The sequence below is a fragment of the Arvicanthis niloticus genome, chromosome 14 (assembly GCF_011762505.2).
Source record: "Arvicanthis niloticus isolate mArvNil1 chromosome 14, mArvNil1.pat.X, whole genome shotgun sequence".
Taxonomy (NCBI): domain Eukaryota; kingdom Metazoa; phylum Chordata; class Mammalia; order Rodentia; family Muridae; genus Arvicanthis; species Arvicanthis niloticus.
The window spans coordinates 14,868,632-14,889,722 of NC_047671.1; the positions used below are offsets into that span (position 1 = coordinate 14,868,632).

Sequence of the window (21,091 nt, forward strand, 5' to 3'; positions counted from 1 at the left end):
TGGAATACCTGTAATTTCAAAAAGAAAAGGTGCAAAGAGACTTTCAGTTACCTGCTGGAAAGGGCTCTTAAATAAACAGGACACGGGAAGATGTCTACCAGGTATGCTGTAAGAAGCCAGCAAGTTGTGGCAGGTCAGCCCTGCAGTGGCCGCTCCACCTGTAGCCAGGTGTGCAGAAGAGTAGATGTCACTTCAATATGGAGCTTGTGATGGTTTATATATACTTGGCCCAGGGAGTGGCACTATTTGGAAGTATGACCCTGTTGGAGTAGGTGTGTCACTGTGGGTGTGGGTTTTAAGACTTTACTCCCAACTGCCTGGAAGTCAGTATTCTGCTAGCAGCCTTCAGATGAGGATGGAGAACTCTCAGCTCCTGCACCATGCCTGCATGGATGCCACCATGTTCCTGCCTTGTTAGTGAACTGAACCTCTGAACCTGTAAGCCAGTCCCAATTAAATGTTGTTTTTATAAGAGTTGCCTTGGTCATGGTGTCTGTTCTCAGCAGTAAACCCTAAGACAGAGCTGAAGACTCAGCATGCATGGATCTTCTTTGCTGCCTGGATGAGATGTAGGGCACACCCAGAATATGAGCTTGCTGTGACTGCTGACTAGCAGATGTAAGAAGGCACAAAGTTGGCAGAGAAGTCCTATAACTCATCTGCCATCAACAAAGTAACAGCTTCTGCTGTCTCCTGTCTGTCTGCTCTTCAAGGCCCAGCTCAGGTCTCACTCCTCTGAGAGGCCAGTGTCTCCCACACTTGTACTACATCCTTGCACCTGTGTGTGGATTGTTCCCAAAACTGCCCCAGGCTTGTGTCTCCTAGCTTTGAGCTCTTGGTGCATTGGGGTGTCACACGGGTCTGAATGCTCCATAGAGAGATATGGAGAAGACTGGGGGAGAGGAAGACCCCATGAAGGTAAAGGCTGCTCTCATTCTACATAAAACTCTCATGAGAGCCAAGAAATAAATCTGCCTTTCTTTGAAACTGACTGCATTGTGCTGCAACAGCAAAGCCTGCAGGAATGCAGTGGGCACTCTGTCACTGTGACCTGACATGGCTGTGCATGAATACAGTGTGCACTCTGTCACTGTGACCTCACATGGCTGTGCAGGAATGCAGTGGGCACTCTGTCACTGTGACCTCACAGGGCTGTGCAGGAATGCAGTGGGCACTCTGTCACTGTGACCTGACATGGCTGTGCAGGAACGCAGTGGGCACTCTGTCACTGTGACCTCACAGGGCTGTGCAGGAACGCAGTGGGCACTCTGTCACTGTGACCTCACAGGGCTGTGCAGGAACACAGTGTGCACTCTTGTCACTGTGACCTCACAGGGCTGTGCAGGAACGCAGTGGGCACTCTGTCACTGTGACCTCACAGGGCTGTGCAGGAATGCAGTGTGCACTCTGTCACTGTGACCTCACATGGCTGTGCAGGAACGCAGTAGGCACTCTGTCACTGTGACCTCACATGGCTGTGCAGGAATGCAGTGGGCACTCTGTCACCATGACCCTACACAGCAAGGCTGTGTGAAATCTCAGCCACTGAATCAGAGGTGCAGGTGGGTGTATAGTGCCCTGACTGTGTATGGGATAGTTAACCATGTCAACCACATCCATCCTTCCTGATGTCTGAGGAGACACTTTCTGAAAATCACTTCTCTTACTATGAAATAATTCAGTTAATTACTGGTGAAGGAGGTGGTTCCTTTTATATGGAATTGGGTCCTCCCTGCCAGGTCCCATCTGTCCCAGACTATCTCACTGTCACGTGGTTTCCCTGTGTCTTTTTCATCGCTTGACACAATCCTATTGTACCACTTCACAAGATGTCCGACTAATGTAAAGTTATCCACAGAGATGAACACCTCAGGTTTGTCTGTTCACCTTCAGGTCACTGTATAGTATAGGCTTGGTTGTTGAGTACCCACCTTCTTATGCGATAACTGTGTGTGTGTGTGTGTGTGGCTGGGGATTGAACCCAAGGCCTTGTAAATGCAAGGCAAGCACATTACCACTGAGCAACACCACCCAGCCTTTTTATACAACTTGTAAACTAATCTTTTCAGTTGCCTAAAGAGTTTGGAGAATTCCAGAATGCTTACTTGAGGGCGCACACTCACAGGGATCTCACAAGAAGAAAACAGAAATTTCTCTCCTGCTCTCTCAGATACTTATGCCCATACAGAAGTGGCTGTATGTTATGACAAGCCTTTGAAGGGTGACACTTGATTGACTTGAATATTACTGCTGAGTAATAGCACAGTACAAACAGCAGGGTACTGATTCTAGAACAAACTCAGTTGCTGCCTGATGACTCAGCAGCCCACGTCCTTCTGTGGGCCTCACTGTGCACATGTTAGATTACAGTGTGTCTTTTCTACCCATAACACAGAAACGTGGTCATGCCATAGCATCCTTTCTTCCACAAACTGTCCTAGTACAGTTTCAACCCAATTTTTTTTTTCAAGAAAGATCTGGTCACAGCCCATTCAAGCCACATGCTGGTCATTAATGGATCACAGCACACAATTCTGAGAACCAGTGGACTAATGATGGCTGCACTAAGGATGCTTTTCATTATGTGATGTGTCTTGGGAGCTCATCCGGGCCAGAGAGCAGTGCCCCTAAAAATGTAGCTTGGGAGCACCCTCAAGTTCTCCTCCAGATCTTCACCTGAATGAGGCTTTCAGATCTGAACCCAGGGCCTGTGACAGGCACGGAAAGGCAGCAGAGCTGGTGAGGACACAAATGGCCAATGGCAGACCGAGTCCTACTCTGCCAATCAAAATCCTATTCCACCAATCAAAAAGCGATGTCAGATACTGCAAGAGCAGATGGAGAGGGTGTGTGTGTGTGTGTGTGTGTGTGTGTGTGTGTGTGTGCCTGTATGTAGTAGTAGGTGCAGTAGAAGTAGCTGTAACTACTTCTATTCAGACCTTCAGGTGGAAACATGAGACAGGGTCCCAGGACACTGCCTCTTGCTTTCCAAGGGAAGCTGTGGTTGCAAAGCCTTTCACACGGGCTCCAGCAATTACCCCGAAAAAATATCTAAACCATCTTGGCATTGAGAAGCAAGCGGCCTGGGTACTGCAGATTAGTAAACCATTCCCACACTTCCCAGGTCAAATGCAAATCCCCGACTCTATCAGCAATTTCCCTTCCAGGCTGGACTTGTGGGAATTGTTTATGGCTAAGCTGTTTATGGACAATTAACCACAGTATATAAAACTGGTCCCTCCACTTCGGAGGAAAGTTCCAGGTGCAGATAGGAGGGAGGCCTGCATTCCTCCCACGCTGGTTTCCTTTAACTCTAAAGAAAGCTATCTCAGAGCAGTGAATCCTGGCAGGCAGGCCGCAGGGCTGCCACAGTACTCTGCCCAGGCCTAGCTGACCACGGAAGACATTTAGTTTCCACACCATCATTAGTGCAGTGTGATTAGGGAGAAGCCAGTGCAGTAACCGCCCCTATTTCAGGCAAGCGCCCAGAGGAGTCACAGTCTTGGTGTGGCTTCTCCAGGCTGCCGCGTAGTTCTGTGGGATATCCATGATAGGTCAGATCATGAGAGATGTATCTTGCTTGTGTGTGGCATGTGTGTGTACATGTGTATCTACATGTGAAGGCCAGAGGTTAACACTGAGTGTCTTCCTTGACTGCTCTCCACCTTACTTCTTAGTTCAGTTAGAGACAGGGTCTCTGAACCAGGGCCTCATCAAACGGCTAGAGTGGCCACTGAGCTCCAGATATCAGCCTGTCTCTGGTGGGCCCCCAACCCCACCCCAGTAATACTTCTCATGCCGGGTATCTGAACTCAGGTAATCATAGTTGAGTAACATTTCCCCAGTCTCCACAAAAGTTTCAAAGAAGTTGTATTTCCTGTGATAGATTTGACTTCACGTTGAAAGCTAAAGAGGCCCAACACTAGGCGAGAAGACAAGAGAATCATGTTAACAAACATGTAAAGTCTCTCTATCCTTCCTCAAACAGGAAATTCTATCGCATGCTACACACAGCACCGAACCTTAAGGATATAATGTTAAGCAAAATAAACCAGTCACAAAGAGGACAAGTACTATGTAATTCCACATAGATGAAGCATCTGGAACAGACCAATTGGAAGACAGAAATAGAAAGGATGGCTGCAGGGGCCATGGGCAGGGATGGGCGTGTTGTACTATAGTCCAATATGGTTTACTACCTAAGGTTCTCAGTGAGAAGCTTAGTCCCACAATGGCAGTGCTGGGAGGGGGTGAAATGAGGCAGGCAGGGATGAGGGCCCGATGATGAGGAATGAGAATGACAGGGGATGTTTTAGGTCAATTGGGCTTGGCCTTCGGGGCACTGGGGGACCCCAGCTACACTCCACTTCTTGTTGGACTGTGTTCTTACTCTTTCCTTCATAACCTAGGGCTAACCGTGACCAATGGGAGGCATTTTGAGAAGGCAGTTAATTTGTATGGAGCGTTTTGTTCATTCGGGTATTTTGTTACATTAAGGAAAGATGAACTAAAATGGCCAGCTGTCTTGAGCAGATAGAGAGCTTTGGTTTTGTAAGACTAAGCCAGTTCCCAAGGTAGCTCATAGGAGCGGCTATGAACATCGGAATATACTCAATGCCGCTGAATTGTATACTTGAAACAGTAAAGACAGCAAATGGTACGTTATCATATTCTGCCACAATACAACTGGGGAAAAGATGAGGGGTAAGGTTAAGAACTGTAGCTGACTCATCACCTGGACTGATGCTAATTTGAAATACTCCCCCCAAAGCGTGTTCTCCTTAACTCTGTTTCAAAGCCAAGTTGAAACTCTCATTTCTGTCAGTATCCTGTTAGGGTCCTCAGGGTTTAGGAGCTTTTGTTAGGATCTGTCTCAGACTGACAGCACCTACCACAGCCCACCCCTGGCTCTACCATGGGTCTACCCTTGGTTGCTCTGCAGCAGCCTGAGGAGGGCATTGCTGGTGATGTTACCTGGATGGGTAGCCTGCCGCACTGATCCGAATGGTCTCCAGCACACCGCAGGCTCGGAGTTGCTGCACAGCTCTCTTTGGGTCGAAGCTGCCAAGTAAAAAAAAACCATCATGAAGGGATGCTTGGAGGTAAGAGGACGAGAGAGAGGATGAGAGGAAAGTGCGCCTTTCCTGCAGTGTATGAGACACCTGCTGCCACCAGGCTGCAGATGGCCACACACTAGGTCAGGGTAAAGCACAGACAGAAGGGTGGAAGAGCCACTTCAGAAGCTACAGGTCTCGGGGCCGTGCATGTTCTTAACCTTACTCTTTCCTCTGCCCACTTGCTACCCGAGTTCTGCCCATCTTCCCAGCCTCATTCCTGTCTATTCGCCAGAGCTTGCACTGAGCAATTCCCTCCACACAGACTTTCTAACAGCCTGTGTGTGATGCAAGGAGAGCAGAGGAGAGGAGGACTTAGTGGCAGTATACCGCAAGGCATGCTGGGAGATTCACAGCGAAAGTGCTGTAGGGAAAGCTAGCAGGAGATTAGCATGATCAGAAGTCCTATTAGATACCAAACTGACCCAGAGTTAGTCACTTTTTGAATCTGTTGAGACTACTGCCCCACTCAGAGAAGTGCTGAGGGATGTACATGCCCTTTCTTTCCGACTCCACTGAAGCCAGTGGCTATGCTTCTTTTGTTCCTTGCATTCTAGAGATAAAGAACAAGTCTAAGGACCCATGAGGCTCACAGTCTGGGTTCCCGGAGAACATGGTGGTTTTGGCAGAAACTCTGGTGAGGCTGTAGGCTGTAGGCAGCTGCCTTGCCCTGGAAGATGGAAGAGTAGTGGGAACTACCTCAGCTTGAGGACCTGCATGAGCCCACAGGACAAACCCATGGTATGCCCTGCATCACTCTCCCTGACAACCCAGGAGTGCTTTTATGGCTGCACAACCCACCTGGATTCTGAACTCCGATGATTCAGTCAGCCTAGAGATGGCCACGCTCAGCCAGTCTCTGCGAGATAGACTTTATACTCCTCTTTGTGCCACCTGCCCTGGGCCTTCCCATTTCACTCTCTCATGCTGTTTACCACGCAAGTCTCCCTCAGGAGTCACCAAACCATGGCATCTGATGAATGGTACCCTGGGCTTGCCTACCTTCACTGTGCAGTTCCTAGGGTGTGGTGACTATAAGCTAGTACAGTGTGCAGGCATGCTCTAACTCCATGTAGAGCCTAGGTGTGAGGCTCCCCACGCACTCTTTTAGGCCTGTTCTTGTTTCTATCTCCTCCTTCCCTCATACTGCTTGCAGCACCCCTATTTTCTGCTGTACCCCAAACCTGGCTTCTCCAAATTCTCTTCCTGCTCACTCCAGCTCTAAATGAGAGGGCCTTAAGTCACTAATGATATTCTGGGCATAAGAGACAATGCAGCATTGACTTTTACATGGTCTTGGTCAGAACGGTGACTTGATAATTTAATTTCCTCTGGTAAGGACTGAAGCTCTGCAGTAAGAGGCTTAGAAGACAAAGGAACACGGAGCTCCTCACTGGAACCCTTTCCCTGTCACCAGGGGTGATTTCGTTCTCTTTGATATGAAGCAAGTTCTGGGATGCCAGTTGGCCATCCTTGACTGGTCCCACAAGAAGCCTCCAAGGGTTTAATGGCCACTCACAGTCCTAGGAAGGCCTTTGGGGTGCAGGCTGTGTTTCTCTTACCTCTAAGTCAGTCAGTAAGAATGGATACTCCTGAGTTTTCAGAAAGCGTTAGAGAAACGTGGGACTTTTGTCCCAGGGCTCCTCCGTAGCCAACCACAACAACCATGGCTATGGCCTAGAACTTGCAGACAGATGCCTGCCTCTGCCTCTCAAGTGCTGGGCTCAATGGTATGAGTGTCTATGCCCAGCCCTGCCTTCCTTTTTAGAAAGAGCCATTCTTTTTCTTAGCAGATCATATCTTTAGCACTCCTGCCTCATCTTGTTGCAAGTCTTTTGACAACTATGCACCCCAGCTCTGGGACTGGGCAGCGTGGTGGTCAGAGCATGGCTTGCTGAGTTGGGTGTCTCAAGGCAGCATTGTGGAATGCTGGGAGAACACGCTGCAGGTGGAGGAAGTCTTCTCTTGGGCTGTATACACTATGCCTGGAGCCAGTCCCATCAGAAAATAATTCTTGAGCTTTGTTGGCTCAGGCTGGCCTAGAATTCAAGATCCTCCTACCTTATGTACCATTACATGGCCCGAGGCAACTGATTCTTCGCTCAGCCTTACCCTCTCCTTTTGTGAATGAATTCAGCAAAAATACACCCTCTACTTGCTCTTTCCCACCCCAGCAGCAGCAGCATCCTGCCTGTGGTCCCTGTGTGGAGGAGAAAGGATGTAGCTGGGCCCCAGGTCCACACAAACAGCTGGGAGCATGTCAGGCACCTCTTGTCCCATTCCCCCACCCCCAACTTTAGTGGGTGTGGAGAACAGCTGCCCAACACACAATTGTGATGATCACAGATGGAAAAGGACTTTCAAGAGACAAGCACAAAGACTGGACAAGGAAGATACAACGTCTTCTCTCCTTGTCCAGAGAACTGGGGAGCCCAGATCATTCAGTGTTCTAATCTTATCTCTGTGCCAGTGGCGACTCCATGGGCCTCACTTAGATGTGAAAGACAACACATAACTGGATATTTAAAAACCTAACCAGGTATAGGTTTAAGCTACTGAAAGCCAGATTTACACTTTCCTGTTCCCAACAGTGCAGCCTGGAGCTGTCTGGCTGCAGAGGGAGGAGCCCATGGCTGCAGCACCTGGCTCTGCTTCTCCAGTGGCTTCACTCACCACTCTATCATCCCTGCGTGCTGCTGAGCTTCCTCAGGCTCCACAGCATCTCTACTGCCAGTGAAAGACCCCGAGACCAATCAGTCAGCAAGCTCACCTCTGCCAAGGAAGACCAGATTGACACTCTCCCTGCCACTTCCTCCCGGGGAGAGAGGGTCACTTCATCACTTTCTTGCTTTTCTGTCTTCACAGTGTTTTCCCAAGTGAATTCTCTTGTTCTACTTAGTGGGGCCCCAGGGACTGACCACAGACCGTCTGGCTTGGGACATATGCTTTTACTAACTGAGACACCGTGACATTACTGTGCCCATAATATTTCCATAGAACTGTTGATGGTCACTTCTGTGGCAGTGTCATTTATATGTGACATACAGCTCGGTAAGCAGGACCGGAGGGTGGTGGCATAGCTTAATTCTGTCTCATCTATCACAGCCATGCATCTAATAAAGAAGAAATAAGACAGATGTTTCTTGACTAAAGGTAAAGAGAAAATACTTTTATATGAGAAGTGCTATAAAAAAATATATAGGACAAGGGCTCTTTATGGGACTATTCTGCCCCCTAGGGAACACTTAAAAATGTGGGTTGTCACAATGATGGAGATGTTATTAGCATGTGACAAATAGAGGCCAGTGATGCTTCTAACTATACTATAATGTACATGACAATCTTCTATAACAAAAATGCTACCTGACCCACATGTGAATAGTACTAAGGATGAGACAGAGGCTAGAAGTAAGAATGGGAGGAGAGGTGTAGCAAATCAGTAGTTTATATCAACATATACAGTGATAAATATGCATAGTTGTATGTGCATAAATACATGTGTTGTGTATGCAGAGAGAGCCCGAGACCATGAGAGAGCCCAAATGTAGTCCAGAATCAGAGTTAGTTGGTTCCAAGCTAATCCTTCACTCTCTTTGTTACTTACAATTTTACAAGCCCCACACCAGCTGAAAGACTCTACCTTAAAAGACAGTGTAGGTGGTACCTGAGGAATGACACTCAAGGCTGATTTTTTAGCCTCCACACGTATATATGCACATATGACTACTCATATTTATAACTGTATATGTTGACATAAACTACTGATTTGCTACATCCCTCCTCCCGTTCCTACTCCAGCCTCTGTCTCATCCTTAGCTCTAGGCACGCATCAGGAGATGCAGTGCAGAGGATTATATGCCTCAGAAGAGTGGAGGAAAGAATGTGAGTAAGCAAGCAGTGTGCTTAGAGAAGGCTGTGTTCACACAGCCCACTTTGGAAGTGGCTGACAGGTCGGTATATGACTGCAGAGCCCAGCAGTTCGAGCCCTCCCCGTTTCTGCTGATTCAGGAGGCTGGTGTGGCTCCACCCAGCTGGCACTTACTGGAAGGGAAGCTTTTCATCATTGGGCTTGATGCATCGAACATAGTGTGGCGTTGTGGCATTCAGGGTCTCCATAAGCAGGTTTAGGGAAGTGCGGAACTGCAGGGGGAGAGCCAGACCTTAGTTATTTTTACTATTCTGTTGAATGCACAGTGAAGAACCCCTAACACACTGGTGACTACTTAGCTTGTTACGGTAACATTAGAAATCATTATTATTACTATGGTTAATTCAGAAAGACGGAGAAAGAAAGACATTCATTCAGTGACGGTGTGTGTGTGTGTGTGTGTGTGTGTGTGTGTTAGATTCTAGCTGACAGCCCTAGAGCCCTCACTTCCTATGAATAAAACAGTAGGGCTCTTCTAAGTAAACAGGGAAAGGCTACTCTATAGTGTGCCTAACCCCCATTGTTAGGAGACTCAATGAGATGAACCTTGAGTGCTAAGAGATGAGAGAGCTACCTGCTGTGTGCTAGCTGATATTCTCCAATGTGGGGAGTGGGGAACACAGTTGTATGTAATGCCTGCAACTAAACATCCCAGAACCGATGAGGTTTGTATAAAATGTCCCAAATCAGCAAATCCACAGGAATTAAAGCAGGTGGGACTACCAGATCCTTCTCCTTGGAGACATACTGGAAACCAAGAGCTTTAGTTAGATGTTCCCTGGGCTTTTTTAACCCTCCTCCCCCCACACCATCCTAACACCTTTACTGGGGTTCTGGATTTAACCCTGTTTTTTTGTAGGTCCCCTCCAAGCCAGCCCTGCTGCACATGCCACAGGCCTGGGACTAGGACTGACCTGGTAGCCCACGGATTTCTTGTGCTCCTTGTTGGGGACCTTCATGAGGGGTCTGGAAGAGCGAATGTTGATCTTTGAAGATGATCGACTCTTTGCTGTGTTGGTGGCAGGAACAGAGTCCTTGTCATCGTGGAACAAATCAGCCACTAGTGGGAACTAGACAGAATCACAGCAAGAAAGGTGTAAAGGGTCAATATCTCTTAGAGTTTAGTGTTGTTAATATTCTTCCAAAACAGAATATTTCTGAGAAATGAAAAGACACATCTACACAAAACCTTGCGTTCTCATGCTCATAGCATCATTATTCATAAAGGCTATAATGTAATTAGGACTCAAGTGACATCATGTGATGGATAAAGAGTGGTATATAGGTATGATGGGGTATTTTTATATGAAGTCCTCACATGCTACAACATAGCACAGATGAGTGCTGAAAACACTATAGTAAGTGGTAAAACCCACGCATCAAAGAACATAGAGCATGTGAGTCTGTTTAGCCGAAGTGAAGCATCTAGACAACAGAGAACACCCCATGGCTGCCGGGAGGGAAGGTAATGTCAGTTCATTTGTGCGGTTTTTCAATTTTGAGGAATGATAATATTCTTGAGCTTGTAGCGTGGTTGCACAACTTGGTTAGCTCACTAAAAACTACAAGTTTAACACTTCAAAGGGTGGGCATTATGGTGTGGGGTGAGTGATATCCCAGTGTTTAAAAGGGTTAGAAAAAGTTGCTTTCTCCAGCAGGGTTATTAAGTATTCATCTACAAAGGCAGACATGGTTTCAGTTCCTTGGGGTGTACTAGGAGGCAGAGACAGTCAGTCACACAACTACATCTACAGCTGATTACTTTCTAACACGTACTTGGGATCTTGTAAGGTTATTTGACTCCCTTGAGTCCTGGGTTTTCCATTACTACAGTGGGGTAAGACTGCACTAGTATCCAAGATTGATATAAGGACTCTGTTAGTGGTCTCTGTGTTAGTGTAACAGGGTGCTAATGACATGGAGAGTTTGTCTATCAAGACTCTCAGTCTGATGAGGACACATCTGTCCTCATTCCCTGAGCAAATCAGTGCTGGACTAGCACTATGAGGTCTCCGATACGCCCCTGACAGTGCAGAGGAAAATGAGTCTGGATGGCACCTTGGTCAACCTTGGCACACTGAATTTCAATAGAAAAAAGACTAAAGGAGAGTGTGTGCCTCAGACTCCAGGTCCCTCTGATCCATTCTGCACTCTCCTCCTTTAGACCCCACGTACATGCATGAGTGTCCTCCCCTACCATATCTGGATACCCCAGGCAAACATGTCTGATCCGATCCCTTTCCATACATGTGCTACAGCCATTAAGCTGGTTTCCCCGCTCTTCCTGGTGTTAAGCATTGAATTTCTATTCCACCTTTGCTTATCTTACCTCAAATATTCCACCCTTCAATTCCTCTGTATGTCTTAAAGTCTGTCTCTTTAGGACCAGCCCTGAGTCCCATGTATTCTTTCCCAACATGCTGTACCCACTCCTAATCTACATCCCATGGACCCAGTCTATAGCACAAAGAAGCCATGTTGGCCTGGGATGGGCCTAGAGCACAGGTTTTGCTGAGCCCACTGTGTCCTCCCTGCTCCCAACACAGAGATAAAGGCGATATGATATTTCCTATGTAACCACACGGAAGATGCCTACCACTGAGACATTGCCTAAGTTTATTATTCAGTTATACATGCAAAACCAGCAAAAACTGTGAAAATGCAGGTAGATATATCAAATTTCATATCATGCATGGGTTCTAGAAAGGAGAATACAAAAGTAGAAGAGGCTGTTCAGGGAAAGGAAGGGAAAGGAGGAAAGGGGATAACTGAGTAATTGGAGCAAACAAAGTTCATTGCACATGTGTATGAAAGGTCACGATGAAACCCATTATTTCGTAGAATTCATATCCTCATGACAAAGGGATGTAACAAAAGTTCAGATGTTTAGAGTGATAATCAGTCTTGATAGTAGATGTGAATTGGATACACTTTCAAGTTTAATAAATCATCTTCTAGGTATGCAAAGATACCCATCACATATGGTTAAGCCTAACCGAGAGGAGAAGAGCCCCTGCCCCTGAATGTAGGCAGCACCATCCCCTAGGCTGGGTCTGGATGGAATAAAAGGGAAGGAGGAAAAAGTTAATCTCATTCTACCATGATACACTAACACCTCAAAACCAGGAACCAAAATAAAGTTTTCCTCCCCTCAGTTATATTGTTCTGTGTTTTGTCTCAGCCAAGAAGACTTGACTAATGCACCAAGGAAGTCATTTTTCTTTTTGTATACAGCAGCATGGAATCTTTTATCTATCATTAACCATATGAGTCAACAGAGATCCATAAGGAAAGGACCTACCAGACCTTTGTTCCCACCCCCATGAAACACAGTAGCTGGCATAAGCCCTCTCAGGGCTGCTAGGCAAAGGCTGAGCCCATGCTAGAGGCTTGGTCCCTGAATGTACAAGCAGAGCTTGCTTCCTTAAGATTATTATAATCTGAATTAAACATTATAGAGGGCACCAGTGAGAATAGTCCTCCCACTAGTAACATCCCCTGAATTCAAAGAGGGAAACCTAGGAGAAGGGGGAAGGCCTGTCCTACAGCAGCATCTTAGCATCAGGCTACAGGTCCTACGGCAGTGACAGTAGCTCATGCTCTGATAACATTCTGCAATGCCTGTCCCAGACCTTCTAGGACTGAGGTCTAAGGCTAGCAAGTATTCACTAGGCACTTAGAGGACATAAGCAGGCTGTCACGTCAATAGTTGAGGAAGTGACAATTCAATAGCACACTCCATGAGTACGTCACATGTATGTGTTTGCAGAGTCTGCATTCATTTCTCTTCCTGTTGCTATGGTAAAGTACCCTGACACAGCATCTCCGCAAGAGAAACATTCCTCCTGGCTCACAGCTTAAGGGCTTAGTCCTTCCTGGTGGGTAAGTCACTGTCAGATGTAGGGGCTTGAGGTAGGTGGTCACATTACATTTACAGTCAAGCGGCAGAGTGACAAATGCTGCTACTCAGGTAGAATTCTCCTTTCTATTCAGTCCCGGATCCAAACCTAACGAGCATGGGTCTCTCCACCTCAATCAACCAAATCTCTCTGGGCATCCCCTGCCAGCACGTCCAGAGGCTAACTTAGTCAAGATCATCACTTGCCAGCATGCCCAAGAGCTTGTCTGTTTGGTAATTCTAGATCCTGTCAAGTTGAGAATCAATATTAACCACAACACAGTCCTAGAAACCTGTGGGAATTAGACAACATCTCTGGACTTTCCATTACAATCTGCAAGAGGCCCTGTATCATCTCAACCCCTGGTTGTCACAGACACCTGACAATACAGCCATAATGTGATACCTCAATGTGAGTAGGTGGACAGCATCCAAATAAAGCAGCAATCGGCACGCTAGAGCTGTTCTCTGAACTTGGGGGTGGGAATCAGGTGATAAGCGGCTCAACAGTCCTGATAGGCCACTATGCTGAGGTGGAAGCATACAACACAAGTCATTGACCATCCCATCCCCTGAGGGCTTCTTGCAACTCAACCACACTCAGAGTCACATAAGACGACTGGGTGGAAGTTGGTGACCATCCACTATACTGAGAGAATCATACGCTGCTCAGCAAGCATTCCCTGATCCAGTGTGATGACCTCTGGTGTTCACTGCATAGTAATGAACTGGTGATAAGTTCTAAAGAGTAAAGTACTAATTTTCACCAATCATTGGCCTGGCCATATGCACAAACTTCTGAGAGGATCAGCAAAGGTGTGCCCACCCACAAATACAAGGTTGTGATAACTGATGTTTAAAACCAGTACCCAAAGCTTGTCTCTTATACCAAAGATTTTAAACTAAAACAAAGGATATAATCAACTACTTTAGCCTGAGGTATTATAAGTTTACATTTTAAAGTCAAGAGTCAAGAGTAGAGTCAAGAGTGCTCTAAACACATATAAGTGTTTTATACTGCATAGCAGTCAGCAACTCTAGGTTATAAGCAACAAAACTGCATTCTCTCTCTCTCTCTCTCTCTCTCTCTCTCTCTCTCTCTCTCTCTCTCTCTCTCTCTCTCTCTCTGTGTGTGTGTGTGTGTGTGTATGTGTGTATGTGTTGGAATCAACATGGCTGCTCGTTCTTTCCTCATACCCTTCATTTCTCATAGAACCAGCCATGAGAAGCACCTTAACTTTCAGGTTTTTGGCATAGCGGTTTACATGCCAATTAACTTTAGAGTTCGCTGGCCTAGGAAGTTTAAACTCACTTTCCAATCTGGCCAGGGTTAGTTATCGAGTTTGTGTAGCATACGGGAGAGCCTGGGTTTGATCACCAGCATCACAAAAAAAAAAAAAAAAAAAAAAAAAGAATGAATATATAAACCAATAATGTAAAATCAAAGACCTTGTCTTGTGAGTAGCTCAAGAACGGTCTTCTGGCTGCTTCATGGCTGTGTGACAATGAACACTAGAGAAGGATCAAATTCATGAGCAAAACACTCCAAATCCTGGCCCAGGGCCTGGAAGGGATAATTTTATCCAAAATATGCTGAACCAAATATTTACAAAATAGGAAATAAAGAGACCCCAGTCCCTACTAAGGACACTGAGGACAGTATTGTCAAGCAGTTGGCTTTCATGGTCCTCTGGTGACATAATTATAGTGGTTCTAAGTTTTAGCTGCCAAAAGGTGGCAATTCTGCCTCTTTGTAGTGAATTCTTGCAATGTATGGCATCTCCAAATGATAAATATGATGGTTTTTTTTTTTTTTTTTTTTTAGGAGAAAGGACCTAGCTGACCAAGAAATACATTGGAATGTCAGTATCATAGTGGTGTTTCTTTTCCTAGGTATTCAATTCTGTATGGTACCATAGAAATGAAACCAATCCTTCCTGACCCCAGATATCCAACTGGTGTTGTGCTGGGGGCCAGTACTTGGGGTAGGCATGCTCAGTGTTTAAACTTTGAGGCCTCCATGTAGGGCATTGCAGTGGCTTCCTGATCATGCCTCTGGATCTCTTACTGTCAGGGCTGGAGAAGATCTCTCATGTCTCTTCCTGCATGACAGTGCAGATTGGGTTTATCAGATGAACTGCAGAATTGAGAACTCTCCTAAAGGTGGTAAATAAATCATGTTGAAGTACCTTCAAAACAGTATTGAGAGCAAGTTTCATACAAACCCAGGGCGATGGAGCCTGCAGCAGAGGACACAGGACTGTGGTGGAGAGTATTTCAGCTCAAGACTAGCAAGGGAGAGGGATGGTAGATGTTGCCAGTATATTTTTCATGTGGTCTGGAAATTTCATCTGCTGCTGCTTTAGTTTCTCCTCATTTAGTCCTGCCTCTTGCTCTACACCACAGCCATCCTGGTGCCCACAGACGGAACTGCCTCTCCCTATCCCCCTCCTACCCCCTCCCCCCCCCCCCCACTCAGACCAGCCTCAGGAGATCCCAGTAAGACAATAACATAAGGGAACAAAACCAGAATGGGCGGGAAACCATACTTAGATTGCACTGGGCAAGCCTGGAAACATTCAAGCTGCCCCAGAACCATGTGGTCTAAGTACCAACTGCATCCCATCCTATAAGAGAGGAAACCTGAGGCTTAGGGACCAAGACCACAGAGCTAGTAAATGAAAAAAAAAAAAAAAAGACCCAAAACCAGGCAGCTGGAGAGCCTATTCATCAAAATGCACCACCCACAGAGTGGCAGCTCCCTGAGCTGTTTTAGAAATTATCATTGCCTGCAGCTCAGCTCCGAGGTAGCCAAGAAGCTGCTGCACCTGTTCTAGGTGCTTATGAAGCCAAGACCAGAAGAGCCTCTAACCTTGTAGATGTCTTAGAAGTAGGATCTGACTGAAAGCCTCTGGGCGGTCCTTAGTTATGTGGCCTCCTTCCTTCCCTTACTTGGTTTGTAAGGTAAAGCCCGACACAATCCCTCTAAATCAATCTCTGGGCTGGACTCTGACCATCTCACCTCAACCCGTCCCTGTCCGCTGCTTACTAAGTCCCTCTGCTGCTGCTTTAGTTTCTCCTCATTTAGTCCTGCCTCTTGCTCTACACCACAGCCATTCTGGTGTCCACAGACGGAACTGCCTCTCCTTATCCCCCTCCTATCCCCCACCCCCCCCACATACACACTCAAAAACCTTTTTAGGTCCCAGGGTTGGGAACAGGTATCAGACAGGTACCTAAATCATGAAAGATTTAGAAATCAGACTGAAAAATAAGCATTTTACACTTTCAGACCTTTTTGCTTATCAAGAGATGCCAACTATCTAAGAGATACTTGAATCTATACTAGCACCATTTATCATCTGAAGAATTTGGGTTTTGCTTTCTAAGCTGTGTTTTAATTGCAGGTCCCTGTATTAAGACTGCATCTAGGGAGATGGAGCAGCAGGTTTCCTGTGTGCAGGATTTGTTTTGGTGACTCAGTGGTCATACAGAAAGACCTAGGTTGGTCATGAGACTTAAAGGCTAAGAGGTATGATTACAAAATCCCGGATTGCAGGCCACAGCGGAAGAGCCAGGCAGGAAACGCCCACCACGACCTCTAGTCACCCATCCACCAAGAGGGCTGGGATAGGAAGGAACTTGACTTGGGAATTCCCTAAATAGAAGCAAACTTGAAGTTACAACAAAAATCACAACTTGACAAGGGACTCAAAGGACAACATACCCACACTGTTGGACAAGGCCAAGAAGAAACTTCAGCTTTGCTAGGACTGAAGAGCCTGTTTTGTAAGCTCGCTGACCAGGGGCAGAAATCCTTCAGCTCACCCTAAGGCAGCCACCAAAGGGTGTCCTCCCAGGCATTTCCACAGATCGCTCCCTTCTAACTCACAGCAGTCACAGTAACACTTCAGACAAGCCAAACACATCGCTAATCCTGCTTGCCATTTATGTAAAATGTCCCCATAGGTACTGGCTTCTTCTAACTTCTGCTATTCAAGCCTAGATATAGAGTTTAAAGACTCGAGACAAATCTGTTTGCAAAGGGATTAAGAGAAGTAGGAAAACACCTTTTAAAGGCTGCATGACAGTTTAAGAAAACTTCAGTTACGGCTGGATGCGCACTGTTTCCTTGGAAACCACACCTATTCACTGATGTTTATAAGAATACAATGGAGATTTCCTTTCAAACAAGACATGTGACATGGAAAAAGGACACAGTAGAGCAGTTTGATCAGAGGGTGGCTCTTCCTCAGGACCCTCTGCAAGCATAACAAAATGCACTTCCTTTTCAGCCAGTTCTTTACAAGGTTGATATTACACTTCGGTGAGGGGCAACAAATCTTCATTTAAGTAAAAAGGATTTTAAGTGGTCATTTAGTGGGCCTTGAGAGAGAGTTTCAGCCCAGCTTTGGAAAAGGGAAAGGAACACATTGTTTACCAAGTGGGGTTCTAGTCTGCTTATTCTCAGGCACATTTTCCAACAGCCAGAGCCAACATAGAGGACGCTAACCATACCAAGGAACAGGTGTGCCATAATGCCCTGTCTCAATAAACTACTATGGAATTTGACATTTAAAAATAATGAATTTTAAAAAGTAAATTGTGATGGTTGGCTTTAATGTCAACTTGCTACAAAGTTGAAATCACCTGGGTGGGGAAACAACTCAGCTGTTCTGACCACCTTGACTGATTTGGGCAGGTGCACCTCAAATGTGGGCAGATGTACCCTCAAATGTGGGCAGGTACACCCCAAATGTGAGCAGCACCCTTCTGCTCACTTGGCCCTCCTTCCTGCCACTGAGCTGATACATCCTGTAGCTGCTGCTGATTCCTTCACTGATGTTGGAGCCAGGGTCCATCGCTGTCAAGGATGTGGCAGGAACCCTTCAGGGCTGTGGCCCCAGACTGGGGCTGCTGAGGCCCCTGCCCTTGTAGGGACTGAGTGGCCTTTTTGGTATGAGACAGCCATTGTGGGACTCTTCCAAACTGCTGAGGCACTGGCCTCAAGGCCTGATCATCTACCAGGTTTCCAGCCTCTTGGGTATGAGAACTGTTGTTACTATTTCACAAATTCTTTATACATACATCTCTCTGTCTCTCCCTCTCTCCCTCTCTTGCCCCCCGCCCCCTTTACTGGCTCTGCTCCAGAGAACCCCACCATACAAACCTTTGCTCAGAGGGGAGCACTGGGGCTCAGTCTGAGCTGCTTCTCTCCCGCACCTGGACTCTGGAGAGCACCAGGCTTTGGACAGAGACCCTCTGAACCATAATGTTTCTGAGGCCACTGCTCTGGTGACATGCGGTAGAGAGACTGTGACACTTGTGTCCATCTAGATCCGTGGCCCAGGTTGCCCAATTCACACTGACATAAAATTTCTCAATAGTTGACCCTCTGACCTACATACAGCAGGTAAGAGAACATCTTCGGAGGAAAAGTTCTGTCCTCTTTAGGATCACTCCCTGTGGTGGTTTGAATATGCTTGGCCCCAGGAGTGGCACTATGAGGAGGTGTGGTCTTGTTAGAGTAGGTGTGGCTGTGGTGGAGTAGGTGTGGTCTTGGTGGAGGAAGTGTGTAACCATGGGGGTGAGCTTTAAGACCCTCCTCCTAGCTGCCTGGAAGCTAGTCTTCTAGCAGCCTTCAGATGAAGATGTAGAACTCTCAGCTCTGCCTGCACCATGCCTGCCTGGATGCTGCCATGCTCCTGCCTTGATGATAATGGACTGAACTTCAGAACCTGTAAGCCAGTCCCAATTAAATGTCTTTATAAGAGTTGCCTTGGTCATGGTGTCTGTTCCCAGAAGTAAAGCCCTAACTAAGATACTCTCCAAGCTTCCCAGTGTGCTAACACATTCCTTCTCACTGGCAGCAAAAGTTGGGAAGGAAAAACTTGCCATCTTTAGTGTTTAAAAGAAATGAATGTGTTAAAGCCCTGTTTTAAAGATGCCCCCCCCCTTCCCCTATTTATAGCTCTGTAATAGCGGAGAAGGCAATGGGCTCCATCCTAAGTCTTCACAGGGTAACAGGCTTCCCTAATCGCTCTCATTACCAGTGCTTTATCCCCCTCCCCTGCCCCCAGTGTGAATTCTGCAAATACCCCAATGGCTGGCAGGTGGGAGCCCTTCATTTCACACCACTTAATTACTCTCGACAAGCTGATAATTTCTTATCAGATAAGCTACCCAAAGGATAAAAGCCACTAGTTTCTCATAAAATAAAAGTACCTGAGATAAAATTATGGCTTCACACCATGATTTGAGAATTAGCTGAGTTTAGAGAGTAAAATTATCTTTAAGAATAGGCATTACATTATGAAATTTATGTCCTGGGGTCTTAAATGTTTCTAGGTCTTTATTGTCCTATTTTTGGCATGCATTTGAAATCTAAGTTCCAGAAGGAGTGCTGCTACAGCGAAAGTTTTTAATTTATTTATTTTTTAAATGAAAGTGGCTTAGTAAACAGGGCAGTGTAAATATTCACAATGACAGATGTGCCAGGCACCAGGCCACAAGGTCACTGGTTTGGCAGAAGAGAAAGGTAGAAATGTGGTAGTGGAGATGGGGTGAAACAGGAGAGCCTGCAACTTTCCAAAAACACAGCACAGAGTTTTTGTCCTGCAATTTGGTACCTCTACAACTGTTGTGTTATCAATTTCATTTGTAAAGTAATAGCAAATGACCAAGAGTTATTTAAGAAAAGAAAACCGTGTGTGTGCTCATGAGGAAGGATAACCCTGATACAGGGATGTATGCCAAGTCAGAGGAGACTAGGGATGTGTATTCCTTAAAAAGACATGCCAGTGTGCTGTAACACAGACTAAGCATCCATCAGAAGATGGCTCACGGACTAGAGGGGGCTTGTATATAACTCCATGATATTTGATTTTTATGGCTAAGTTTCTAATAAAAACCCAGTATGTTTAATCTAGGATAGGAGGCTTGTACCTGCTTTCTCCCAGACTGCACCCCCACCGTGTACTTCTTTGCTGAGCTTGTTTTGCATTCTTCCCCCCCAAAGGCTTTATATATTTGGTAATGATCAATAACAAGATGCCCATACAATTAGAAGTGTGACCCAATACCCAACCTAGATATGCCAATTACCTTTGATTGGCGGAGACGCGTGAACATCTGCCTCTATGTTCGCCTCTCTCTCCTCCTTTCTTGTTTTGCATTCTTACACTGAATAACTAATATAATAATAATAATAATAATAATAATAATAATAATAATAACTGTAGTAACTGTTACCTTAAGTAAACCACATCCAACTTCTGCAGGTCTTCCTAGCAAACTGCTGGCCCTGAGGCCAACACACTCTATTCTATAAAACCTTCTTCTTGACCTTCACTCTCCTACATCACAGTCACAGGCATCTTTCTGCATTTTGTATGTAGTCGCTAACTGAATTTTTTTCGCTAGACTAAGATTTCAGGGATTATCTATATATGTCTATATATTTTTCTATATACATATTCAATGAGGCTGTTAAATAAAATGAAGTGGCAAAAACTGCTCAGCTAATAATAATACTTGCCTTGTCAGACAGTTTTTCTTATGAGTTTAGGTTATGGCGTCCCTGAATTCCTCAAATTAAGACACTCAAAATCAAAACTGCAGAACTGAAGTGTATTTAATTTAAGTAAAGCAAGTATTTATCAAGACAACAGAGGCTCGCACGCCTGAAGGTCATCTCCGGACTCCCAGGCAACACAGGAAAGAGTGGTGCAGGAACCAACATCCCTTGCCCACTTTTGTCAGAAATGGGAAAACTCCTTCAAACTGCCACAGACTTGAGATTTAAGACATCAATCTGACATTAAACTCCAAAACAGTACGAATGACTATGACCAACTGCTTGTCTCTGTGGTTAGTTCCCTGACAGGCCATTCTGAGATGACAACAGTGGCCACCGCTAACTCAGTCCCTCCCTACACTCCATGTTGGGCTCCTGGTGGAAAAGGGGTGGCTTTGAACATGTGGGTCGAGGCTGTGGCTGTACCTTCTCCACTGTTACATTTTTTCTCTATCCCGTTCGCAATTCTAAAGCTTATCACAAAGGGAAATTATTCTGTCATTTCCCCAGTGTTATCAGGGCCCTGCAGTGAGTTTGGTGCCACATGGTCTGGGAGAAAGGCCCCTAAATCCTGC

The 21,091-nt window shown here is 46.0% G+C and overlaps 1 protein-coding gene across 8 annotated transcripts in view; it reads right to left on the minus strand.

Moving 5' to 3' along the window:
* Positions 1 to 21,091, minus strand: part of Myo5b (myosin VB) — a 301,927-nt gene that overhangs the window by 72,319 nt on the left and 208,517 nt on the right. For all 8 annotated transcript variants that reach the window (XM_034518119.2, XM_076912462.1, XM_076912461.1 and 5 more), the window contains 3 exons: positions 9,957 to 10,112; positions 9,157 to 9,254; positions 4,975 to 5,061 (listed from right to left, as the gene is read on the minus strand). In XM_034518119.2, the coding sequence (XP_034374010.1) occupies positions 4,975 to 5,061; positions 9,157 to 9,254; positions 9,957 to 10,112 (341 nt within the window). The remainder of the gene's footprint in view (positions 1 to 4,974; positions 5,062 to 9,156; positions 9,255 to 9,956; positions 10,113 to 21,091) is intronic.